The sequence below is a fragment of the Taudactylus pleione genome, unplaced genomic scaffold, assembly GCF_031769625.1.
Source record: "Taudactylus pleione unplaced genomic scaffold, aTauple2 ptg000393l, whole genome shotgun sequence".
In the NCBI taxonomy this organism is placed as follows: Eukaryota; Metazoa; Chordata; class Amphibia; order Anura; family Myobatrachidae; genus Taudactylus; species Taudactylus pleione.
In genome coordinates this window covers 2345647-2358433 of record NW_028284794.1, presented here as the reverse complement: position 1 = coordinate 2358433, position 12787 = coordinate 2345647, and the positions used below count along the sequence as shown (strand labels likewise).

Below are 12787 nucleotides of genomic sequence, written 5' to 3'. Positions count from 1 at the left end.
TTGCACCTATTTACTTTGCATTATGTGCTGTTTGGGACATTGGCCCTGATTCAGAGCCGGACGCTATTTGCGGTCGTTCATTCACAAAAAAGGGGTGGCTATTCAAATGAACCGTTCGCTCATTGCGGCCTGTTCACGCCTCTATGTCTGAACGAGCGAACAAAACTTGCGGTCGTAATTTTGAAAAAAATGCCCCCTGGCCGCTCGCACCATACGTCATGTCCGCTATTTATTTGATTAATCGAGTACATCGAACAGTGTATGAACTGCTCGCTATTCTTGTGGCTGGTTTTTCCTACCGCAATCTTGCGAGCAGTTCTGACTATTAAAAAACCAAGTGACGTAGTCAATGACGCTGCTGTTTTAATTATGCACTCCCTTAAAACGCCCGTTTTGACCTTTAAGCACGCCTGCGTTCTGAATTCCACTCCCCGTTTTCAAGCACCTTCCCCTGTTACCACCCACATACCACCCACTCCTCCTGTCACTGAAAATAGCAGGCATTCGCTATATAGTGAACAAATGATTTTTAGCCGCACTGACTGGTCCGCGCATGCGTATTACAATCCGTACGCATGCGCAGATGTGCGAACATCGCTCGGATCGAGCGAACGGCCGCTTACGAGCGGCTCTGAATGAGACCCCTTGTTCCTGACATTTTTTATTTTATGATTTCTGAATGTTCTGAAATTGTAATGGCCACAGACAGCATCTCCTGCATGCCCCTTTTATTTTTTTAAAGAAAATTCTGAACAACCAAATTGATGGGGTGGCCATCTGACTGACATCACCTCTGCTGCAAAAAGGATTGATGCATCCTCCTTTTTCTACCTTGCTGATGCATTGCTCAGGTGCCGAGATAGCGTTCACAAGTGTTTCCGATTCTCCTGTGAGTCTCCTGTTCAAGTCGAGTATCCAGTTCCCCAGTCTGTGTTGTTTTGCTCCTGCCATTTGTGTCATCCAGGCGGCATGGTCTGCACTTCAGTCACTTGCCGTTTGTGTCATCCAGGCAGCACAAGCCGCACCTTGGCACCCAGTGTGTGCAATCCAGTGTGCTGCTCATGGTGTCAACCCGGCGGTGCAAGCCACACTGCAGCGTCAAGTGTACACAAGCCAGCATACTGCCACTTGTTTCAACCCAGCGGCACAAGCCGCACATCAGCGTCAAGTGTGCACAATCAAGTGGACTGCTGCTTGTGTCAACCTGGTGGCACAAGTGGCACAACAGTGATATTTGGCCAAGGGTTCTCAGCCCTCAAGGTTGCTACATGGCCCAAAGTTTGCATCCTGCTGCACAGCCCAAAGGCCACCTGTCATCAGTCCTCACCAGCCCTCAAGGCTGTAACAGCCGCAACTAGCAAAGAGTTGTAGCCCTCAAGGCTGTTGCAGCACTGGTTCCTAATCATAGCTCTGTATTCCACTACTACTCAGCCTGGAGGCTGCATCTACAATTAACTATCAACTATCATTTCTTACTTCAGCCAGTGGCTGCACCAATAATCAACTATCAACTCTTCTTACTTCAGCCAGTGGCTGCACCAAATATCAAATATCAATTCCTTCTTCAGTCAGTGACTGTATCAATTATCAACTATCAATTCTTCAATCCTCAAGGGGTACACCAACCATCATCTTTGCACAGTCCTCAATTCTATTTATCACTCAGTTTTGATTCTGCCTAGGAATCATGATAGCCAGCTAGCTTGATGCAACTTTTTGGCCCTTAACCAGATGAAAATAATATAAATTTTGTAAGCTGTGAGGTGGTCAAAATTGACTAGAAAATTGTTCCAGCCCTCAAGGTTGTTGCAGGACTGGTTCCTTCCTAATCATAGCTCTGTATTCCACTACTACTCAGCCTGCATCAACAATTAACTATCAACTATCAATTCTTCAGCCAGTGGCTGCAACAATTATCAAGTATCAACTTTTCTTACTTCAGCCAGTGGCTACGCCAACTATCAATTCTTACTTCAGCTAGTGGCTGCACCAATTATCAAGTACCAACTCTACTTACTTCAGCCAGTGTCTGCGCCAACTATCAATTCTTCAGCCAGTGGCTGCACCAATTATCAGGTATCAACTCCTCCTACTTTAGCCAGTGGCTAATCCTCAAGGGCTACCCCAACCATCATATTTGCATGGTCCTCAACTCTATTTATCACTCAGTTTTGAGCCAGCTAGCTGGATGCAACCTTTTGGCCCTTAACCAGATGAAAAAAATCAATATTGTGAGCTCTGAGGTGGTCAAAATTGACTGGAAACGAGTGGTAATAAATGTTATTGAGGATAATAATACTGTAGGAACAAAAACAGGCCCATTTTATGTGATTTTAGCAGTTTTTATGATTTTTTTTTTATTTTTTAAATCCAGATCCAAAAATTTGGTTTCTCTTCTATTGATAAATGTGCCCAGATGTACAGTAAAGTATCTGATAAAATGACAGCTCTGTACAGCAGCACTGCCTACAGATGCGTTAAGTTTCTGTACCCCCCCCGACCCCACCCCGCTCACCTTCCCCCCCCCCCGACTTACCTGTCCACGCAGCAGCCTCCGGCTCCGTCCTGCTGGTCTGTCATGTGGTTCCCAGCAGACCACATGACAGATTAGAAAAAAAAAACATTTTTTTTTCTTTTTGTAAACTTTCTTGTGCTCTGCTGGGGAGCACACATGACAGACCAGCCTCCGGAGCCTGAGGACGGAGCAGAGCGCCGGAGGGACTCGTCGGGGGACCTGCACATGCTGATACAGGTAAGTGGATTCTGCTATTCGCCACCTCACAGTGGCGAATAGTAACTGCATCAAATTCCGAAAATTTATAATTTTCGGAATTTGATGAATACCACAATTTCCACATCCCCATACTAATGTATGGGTAGTGTGGAAATTAACGCAGGGGAACTTAGCAAGGAGATATCTGTGATATCTCCTGTGTTAAGTCTGTTCATGAATACCAAAATAACGTTATTTAAGGAGAATGTCCTTAAAAACGTTATTTTAGTGTTGATGAATAGGCCCCTAAGGCTGATTTAACTCAATTGTACTGACACAGGAGATACTGTAAACTGCATCTGGTACTTGGATTCCAAGACTGTGTGTTTGGGTTTACGACCACTGCAGTCTGGAGTGTCCAGGATTGTAAATCCCCAAAACCCAGATCTCCTGTCCTGAGTAATGCTGCAATTCCCATTTTGGCAAGCAATCTGTCTTCTAACCACTTAAAGATATGACAGTTCCACTTCTTAGGGAACTAGCTATGTGAAACTGGTATCAAAGATTACTTAAAGTAGTGATCAAAATCCCCCACTTCTCCTTGCCTAAGCAATCTGACCCCTATCAAGAGAATTAGGGGTAAATTTACTACGATTCGTGCTGGTCCGAGATTACTATCTCAGGTGAAAATATAACTTTTTTGCTTATCTAGAATTTACTATTATTAAACTCAAGTAATTTTATCATCTTTTGGGGCTGAAATCAAGTGTTTTAATGCCACAAATTCGGACATTTTGATCACTAGAAATTAATTCACCATCGTCTCAAATCAGAAGTACTTTTCATTCACTTCAGCCTAAAGCAGGAGTTTACCATTATTTGTTTTGCTATATTTATCCGTTTTTACAGCCAAATTGGGGACTAAATAGAAGTTTCAAATGCACCACCTCCTGAGCTGTCAGATTCCATCAAACATACACAAATCAGTGTGATTTGTGTATGTTTAATAATGAAAAGTGTGTTTTAAGGGTTCATTTTATGAAAAAATGTAAGTGGGATCCCCTCCCAAAAGCATAACCAGCCGCGGACCTGTCAGCCAGTCCTGGTTCCTAAAATTATTGGGAACAAAAATAGTAGGGTTCTACCGTAATTTAGGAACTAGCACCAGGCTGCAGGGCCAGTGCTGGTTTTAAATATAGGGGGGAAAAATTGCGTAGGAGTCCCCCTATATTTAAAGCCAGCACCAAACCCAAACCGACCGGGGTGTAATGCCACAGCCAGGAGACCCTATTACACGGTCTCCATGGCCAAGGCATTCGCACCCCAAGCTGGTCAGCTGGGCTGTGGGTACTGGGGTAATAATGTGTTAAATAGTTGAAAACTATTGTATTTTACAGTGGAACTACAGGTGCCAGCATGCCTGCTCTTTGGCACTTGTAGAACTACAAGTGCCAGCAGGTGGCCGGCATCTGTACCCCCACTGTAAAATAAATAGTTAAAAAAGACAGAACACACACACCATAAATAGTACAGCTTTATTACATACCTACCTATCCCATTCACACATACTTACTACCAGCTGGTCTGTCCCCTTGTCTCATGTAGAATCCAATGGGTGTGCCTGAAAAAAAGATATTCACCTCCATCCTCGCGCTGCTCTCTGTAGCATCCCCATACTTGGCAACATAACAAACAAAAAAACTGAACCCATACAGAAAAGTATTGCTATGTGTGTTGTCACACATAGCAATACTTCGCGAATGACAGCCGACGGGCCGCTTCCGGAAATCCCATGGGCCACCAGCCAATCAGAGGATGCTTTGCATGTAGTGGCTGCTCATTGGTGGGACCCACGTGTGGGTTCGTTGTGACCTCCCCTGAGATTCCCGGCTTAAGCTGACCAGCTTGGGATGTGAATGCTTTGGCCATGGAGACCCGGTAATATGGTGTCCTGGCTGTCGCATTACCCCTACACATTTTATTCCCTCTATATTTAAAACTAGGACTTGTGCTGCAGCCAGGTGCTGGTTCCTAAATTATGGTGGAATCCTACTGTCATGACCAGGGCTGTGTGTGTCTGGGGCCAGCGAGCCTTACCTGTTCGGATGCTGTGGTGTGGTCTCTCTGGTGGGGGTGGGGGCATCTGGAGGTCAGTGCTGCATACCTCAGGGTCACGCAGGCACAAAGTCCTGAATGTAGGTGTAAATTTTGGTCATTTTAGGCAGAGCTGCAGCACAACATGGGCACCACCTGATTTCATCAGGTGACTCATTTCAGCCATTGCAGCCAGAGCATTATCAGGAATCCTAGCAACCATGCACTTCCTTTGGTATTTAAGGGCTGCTAAGCAGACCTTTCTTTGCCAATGCAACATTAATCCCAGTGAAAGCTGGGTACAAGTTCTCTGTGCTCCCTTGCTGTTACCTGTTCTTAGCTGGTATCCTCAGACCCTGCTTGCTCCAGACTCCAGTCACCCTCGTCAGACCTCTGTGTGACAGCAGTGCTACTCCAGGCTACCACCCCTAGGGGAACTTCAGCTGATATCCAAACAGTCTGTGCTTCTCCCCAGTCATCTGGTTACCAGACGTCTGTACCCTGCGTACCTATTGGGTATACTTCCATCTAGATCACCACTTGCCAGCGGGCCACTCATGAATAATACCCCTCTGAAACCTGCATCCTTCCAGTACCAGCAATCTGCCCTGAAAACCTCTCCTGGTTCCACTCCGGGTCCAAGTCCTCTTTCACCCATGACACCTACACATTTTGTTACCCGTCATTTTCAGAACCAGGAATGGCTGACCAGTCCGGGGCTGGTTATGCTTTGGAAGGGGGACCCAACTTCAATTTTGTAATAAAAATTAACCGTTAACATATAAAAAAAGAAACAAGCAGCCTGCACATATTTCACTGATATGTACAGGCTGCTTGTTCGGGAGAAAAAGTCAGGCAGGGAATTTGGGGCTTCAACATGAACAGGATCGATCAAATACACCATCAAACAAAACAATCCTGTCAAAACCAGGAGCTTGGTAAATTCCCGATTTTTAAAATGAAAAAGAAACGCGGGACAAATCGGGACCATAACGAGTCTAAGAAAATGTACCCCTTAGTGTGATGCTCAGTGGAAACATTTACATCTTCACCAAATTCTTCCAGAGAATAGGCATCTGTAACTACCCATTTTGCAGGATAAAGGACAGAGAGACCTTGGGGTACATTTGGTAAGATTCATGATTGGTTGAGATGCCAATTTCTGTTGAGCTTAGGAATGATTTTCATCTCGCAAATTTACTAAAGGCAAAGTCGGGTGAGTTACAGAGAGATTTCTCTCTTCTCACTCGTAAAACTCGAATCAACTCACCACCAGGACAACTCGGAAGTACTTTTCACCGAAAAGATACATCTCTCAAATTTACCAAGAATCGAGATGACAAGCTCGGATGAGATGACAGCAAACTCTCTGCTAAACTCACTTTTCAAACTCTCTACCTCCTGAGCTGCGAGTTTGGCAGAAACATACACAAATCATTGTGATTTGTGTATGTTTCTGCCTGTAAATAGTTAAACTATGGTTATTTTTTTTTCTTAAAAAGACGTAGGATCTGCCCCAAAAGCATAACCAGCCCCAGACTTGTCAGCCAGTCCTGGTTCCTAAAATGACTGGGAACAAAACGAATAGGGTTAGGAACCAGCCCCAGGCTGCAGGGCCAGTGCTGGTTTTAAATATAGGGGGAAAAAAATGCATAGGGGTCCCCCCTATATTTAAAACAAGCACCGGACCCAAACCGACCGGGGTGTAATGCCACATCCAGGAGACCCTATTGCCTGGTCTGCAGGGCCAAAGCATTAACACCCCAAGCCGGTCAGGTGAAACCGGAGATCTCAGGGGAGGTGGGGACCCCTGGAAACAGGGGTCCCCCCTCTCCCGAAACTCCAGGTTTTTTCCTGAAGCCCGGGGCTCTTCCCCGCACCCCTGGGCTGTGGGTACGGGGGTAATAAAGAGTACAATAGAAGTAAACTTATGTATTTTACAGTGGAACGTCAGGTGCCAGCATGCCTGCTCTTTGGCACTTGTGTAACTACAGGTGCCAGCAGGCGGCCGGCACCCGTACCTCCACTGTAAAATAAATAGTTAAATAAAGACACAACACATGCACCGTATATAGTACAAGTTTATTACACACATATCTCAATCATCATACATACTTACCTGTACCAGCCGGTCGGTCCTCTTCTCCAATGTAGAAATCCGTGTGGAATGACCTACAAAAAAAATCCTACACTCACCTACATCCTGGAGCTGCTCTCCGTAGCATCCAAGGTCTTGATAAAACAACAAACCGAAAAAATCACCCGAGTTCAGGCGAATTACAGTGAGATTAATCTCTTTGCAAATTAGGACAATCTCGATTCTTAGTAAATTTACCCCCTGTAGTGTGTTGTTTATTTATGTGGGAGAAGCCGTAGGGCTTAGATGCACCAATCTAACTTTCCTGTGATCTCCTGCAGAACAGAGATAAAGGTCTTATTGTAAGTGATCCAAAGTCTCTGATTTTTACTCTTTTATTTTCTTGAAACCGAATTTGCATTATGATCTGTGTGTAAATGTATGTAAAGTATTTTTGTACCCGTGAGCCTTGGAAATCTTTTTCAAATTTAATTAAATTATAATTTTAGCTTATTTTCTCTGTTTTCTTTGACAAACCTAGCTACATGCCTATGTGAATTAAGGGCCAGATTCAGAGGTGGGCGCTATTGCAATTCGCATGCGGATTGAGCAATTGTTTGCCATTGCACGTGCCTATGCATCGCAGTGCGCAAAGGCAGATGTGCGGTTCTGCAGTGATCGCTGTGCATGCCCGCAGACCACGGAGGCCCATTACAGATTGATTGACAGGAAGTGATCATTTGGGGGTTTTGACGGGGGTGTGGTTAAGGAAACGCAGGCGTGCCTGGGCGTTTGAACCACCGTTACGTGGGCGTGCATAAATTAGCCACAGCAAGTGCATACGCTGCCCTGTGTGTCAGAAAAGCTCCCTAGGCTAAGGGTAAAATGTCTGCCAATGTCCTTCAATGTTACTGATATTTATGCGTGCATGCGATTGCGCATGCAAGTACAAAGGCAGAAGTGGGACATCTTTATGCTCGGGAGATCTTTGCTAACATTAGCGTATTATCACAGCTGCGAGCATGGGAATGTACGGCTGCGTACACATTAGCGTCCAGCTCTGAATCAGGCCCTAAGGGGCCTATTTACTAAGCAGTTTTAGGAGACAGAGTGAAAAGTGATAAGGTGCCAGCCAATCAGCTCCTAACTGTCATTTTTCAAACACAGCCTGTGAGATGGCAGTTGGGAGCAGATTGGCTGCCGGCTGCTTGGCGGAAGGGAGGGGGCCCGTGTCGGAGACTACACACGGGCCCCCTCCTCTCTAGAAACGCCCCTGCCTTATTGTATGCCTAACTAACACATTAATAGAAGTACTGTAGATGGGTCACTTTCTTCTTACAATGTCTGCACAATCAGCTCCTAAAAAACTATCTATGTGAATATTTTAATGGTCTGATATGTTAGAAAAAACTTGGGACAGTCTGGCCAAGTGGGAGTTAAAGATTACATACAATAAATTGCTATGTCAAATGCACATTACTAATCTCTGTGTAAAAGTCCACAGAAGAATGCCTAACTTCCAACCTTGGGGAGGACGGGGTCGGGAATGTTGTGTTCCTCATGACGTGCAAGGACAACCCCCTCTTGTGCACATTTTGGGGGAGTGACCATGCATCATGCCCCCTTATCGTCACACTGAGGGCTTGCCTAGTGCTCTGTGAACTGCTGTACAGCCCCCAGCCTCACCCTGTACAGTGATCTCTGAGGTCCCAGCTCATTGAAATTGCATGGGATAATGGGCCCTATTCAGCTTGGATCACACGGCTGCGTTCGCACACAGCCGGTCAATGTTTGTGCTCTGCGCATGCGCATGCAGCGCAGTGCTCGAGCGCGAGCCGGCCGCTGCGATTGGCAAGTGATCACAGTGAGCACACAGTCCAACAACATAGTGATTGACAGGAAGTGACCATTTGGGGGTGGAGAGAGCGGGTGGTCGGCATGCCTGTGCGTTTGAACGCCGTTATGGGGGTGTGCATAAATAAGTCCCTATGATTGTATACGCTGGCAGAGGTCTAGATGGCGACAGGAAGTTTAGCAGTTTGTGCAGTAGGGTCAGGTCACCCACAACTGTGCGAATGGTTCTGTTGTTACCGATGTTTTCGCTGACTTGCGGATGCATGTCGTGGGAAGTGGGCAGCTTTATACAGTGATGGGCATCTTGGTATAGTGCTGCGGTTACCGTGTGATTGCATCCATTAGCATATTTTCACAGCTAGCGGGTGCGTGCGACCCGTGCAGAATCAGCCCATAGTGCATGAAGAGTGAAGTGCAAAAGGGGAATAACTGCATGCACTGGTCCCCACACATAGTCTAAGCATACATGCCTACTCTCCCGGAAGTCGCGGGAGGCTCCCGATTTTTCGGGTAGCCCCCCCCACGCACCCCCGGAAGAGTAGGCATATCTCCCACATTTTGCCCACTTCCTAGTGAAGTGGGCAGGATGGGCAGATTTTATGGCAAATTTTTGGGTCCATGTCTAGGGGGAGGGGCTAAAATTACGTGAATCGCTTCATTTAGCCCCATCCCCTGCTCGCAGACCCACGGATCGAGGTATTTTTCCAGTGGTGGGGCTGGGCCTAATGACGTATATAGTCCGGCCCCGCCCCTGAAGATGTCACAGAATCACCTCTTCGGGCCTTATCCTGGGAAGGGGAATTAGAATGTTGGCAAGTATGAGTCTAACACAAATGAGTAGTGGGCAGATCTGCATGCTGCGCATGTTCAGCAGAAGGAAATCACCAACTGCGCCAGGGACGTTGCACACACACACAGACAGAGTTCACAAGTGCCAACGGATTGATCCATCTGGTAATAGATGATTTATTCTGTGAAATGGTCAATCCTGGATGATAACTGGGTGGTGAATGTGTGGATGCAGGGAACCTTCTAGTGGGGGAGTCTTGGGCATATGCACAGACCTCTGTAGCGCATGGATGGAGATGCGACGCCAGTTTAAGGTGGATTTTGTGCACCCAGCTTGGAGTGGGTGCAAGTCCATTTAATGATGATGATTGGGGTTGCAGAAGGGAAAATAGTGGGTGAATGCTTGTTCCGTATATACGGACCGAGTGTGGCATTAGTATGGGCTAGTAAGTGGGTGGCCACAGCCACAAATATGGCCAATTCAGAATCAACCCCCTAATAAGAAGAGCAGAGCGGGGGCCTTTGGAGGTGGCAGGCATAAGGCCTGATCCAGAGCAGTGTATGGGAATCTGATCCTACACAGGTCCAGTTATGTACATGTTCAAAACAGGTCCTGTATGATCGTACGCAGACCCCATATGCCTCTTCCAGATTGACAGGCTGAGGCATTAACGGGGCGGGGGCGGCCTATGTTCACGGAAATGGGGACATGTTGCCCCTGTTTTCTGGCAGTGGCAAGGCCAGGATCTGCGTCCATGGTCCAAGTGTATTAGAAATGCATGGGGGCATTCGTGGGTGGTGACTGGGTGATGACAGGGAGGTCGCTAAACAGCTGCATGGCATCTAATGGGAGTTTTATGGGTTGGTAAGGGGTGTATTGCTGATAGTGGCTGAATACACAGACTCTTTACTGATCACATTGAAGGATAATGTGCACCGGCAATAGGGCTGCTGCAAGTTTCGATGGTGCATACTAAAACGCACCAAGCATGATCTGAAGGTGGTGAGTGGACATCTCAGTCCTTGCCCATTGGGAGACACAGCTTGACACCAGGGATAAGCTTTTTAGTGACATTAGCATAAGACACAAACATGGCCGATACTGCACCTGACGCATAACCAGGCCCAGGGTCCTCATGTTCATATGTAACGCAACTAACATAGAAATCTATTTATTTTTTCTCAATGGTTGACGTTTGTCTTTTTGCTATTGTGTTAAAGGTCAGACACCTGTATCTGCAAGACAAATCTGCATGCACCAGCCCATAGCATCAGAGGCAGCAATAGGAGAATCTATCACCTTCTCCTGCGGCTTTGTGTACCCACTGAGTGAAGACGGAAACTCATCCTTGCATATCGCAGTAAAAGCAGCTAAAGATACATATTGTGGAACTGAAAACGATGAAATTTACAACAGTTTGAAAATGTTCTCAGCCCCTGGCTATAAAGGAAGATTATCTGTAATACTGCATACAGAACACAGGAATGCATCCGTTACTATAAGTGACTTACGGAGCGAGGATAGCAAACAGTATTGCTGCCGTGTGCAAATCATCGTTCATAATAAGATTAAGGAAGTGTGGCAGAGCCCTGAAGGCACTGACATCACAGTGAGAGGTAAGAGAGGATAAGGGGATAACCCTGTCATTCAAAACATATATATCTATTGTATTATTTTACTTTATTACAATGTATCATAATTATGTTCTTAAAAGATCATTCACCGATGTATCCATTGTCTTAGCTGTGATTGTTGCTCCTGTGTTTGCTCCGATTTAGTATGATTTACCACTGGCCGCGGATCAAATCCCGACAGCTGCATCCCGGCAGCAGTGAAAATCCCGATCGTCGAGAGGTAAGTATTGACTAACCCTATTCTCCACCCTAATCCTAACCCTCCCTTAGGGGTGCCTAACCCTAATCCCCCCTCTAAGTGCCTAAACCTAACCCCCCCTTCCCCGCCGCCTAAACCTAAGTCCCCCGGAGGGGTGCCTAACACTAACCCCCCCCCAGGGGTGCTTAACCCTCCCTTCCCCTACCCTAACCCTAAACTCCCGGGGGATGCCTAACCATAAGTCCCCCCGGGAACCCTAAACCTAACCCTCCCCCCCCGCGGCTGTCCACACGTGGCGCCCGGCTTACCTTCGATCGGTAAGCCGGGTGTCAGGCTCCCGGCATAGTTAAAATGACAGGTGTCAGGATTTTGATGCCTGTCATTTAGCCCTTGCCGGGATTAGACAGTCGGGAAGCCGGCGGCTGGGATTCTGTCCATTGGCTTCCCGACTGCTTCCCGTTTGCTCTTTTGCATTTCGGATTAATGTTCAGTGATTGGAGATTTATCTAGGTGACCCTCATAGCATCTGCCACCCCATTGGCAATTTATGGGCTCTCGTTTTTTATCACAATTTACTGCATACACTTACAGTACTGCAGCCACTTACAGTACTGCAGCCATTTACAGTACTGCATATATTGTGTTGTTTTAGAAAAAGATAAAATCATATTTCTGCTTGCTTAAATCTCAAGATGATTTTCAAGTTTAGTTTAGGAAAGGTACAGAGAGATAAAAGGAGGAAGGGGGGTGTGAGAGTCTCTGAAACCTAAACATACCATGGGATCATTGAGTCTACATTATGGGGCTCATAAACTCCCTATTGCCAGATCAATGTTCACCTACTCCCAGTGTAGTGTAAACCCAATAAACAATAACAATATTGCAATAACGTCACTGAGACTTGTATAAGGGGAAAGGAAGGTCATCTTTATTTATCTAATCTAGTTAAACTAATATCAATTAAATCTAATTAAACTAAGTAATCTAAGAAGAAGGAAAGACAGACAAAGTATGGTGACACCGAAAGAACAGCCCCACAATGCAAGATCCACCAACTGCCACTCCATACTCCACCCAATCAAAATGTGAGGTGATCAGCCAGCCCATTACCACACCCAAAGTATCCACCTCCCACTTCAATGACACAACATGAGACCCAACAGGAATGATGGTGCCGCTGACACCAGTAGGGAAGAATCAGCCTAAGCCATGTATTGGGGAGGGAGAGCATCTCAAGCTCCATAAACAGATGGCGACTGCAACCGTTCTTTCCCGCCAACCACCAAAGCTGACACCAAGCTATTCAACACAAACAGGGAGGGAGGGAGGGGAACAAACCAACCAGGAAGATATCCCTAAAATGGCTACTCCAAAACTTTATAAAATGGCCATAAAACACCACCCCATTGCATCACTCCTATAGGCT

At 46.2% G+C, this 12787-nt stretch overlaps 1 protein-coding gene across 1 annotated transcript in view; it reads left to right on the top strand.

Annotated features, from left to right (window-relative positions):
- The window catches only part of LOC148506847 (uncharacterized), a 119549-nt gene that overhangs the window by 18873 nt on the left and 87889 nt on the right, over positions 1-12787 (top strand). The window contains exon 2 of the mRNA XM_088446091.1: positions 10749-11144. Within this exon, the coding sequence (XP_088302217.1) occupies positions 10749-11144 (396 nt within the window). The remainder of the gene's footprint in view (positions 1-10748; positions 11145-12787) is intronic.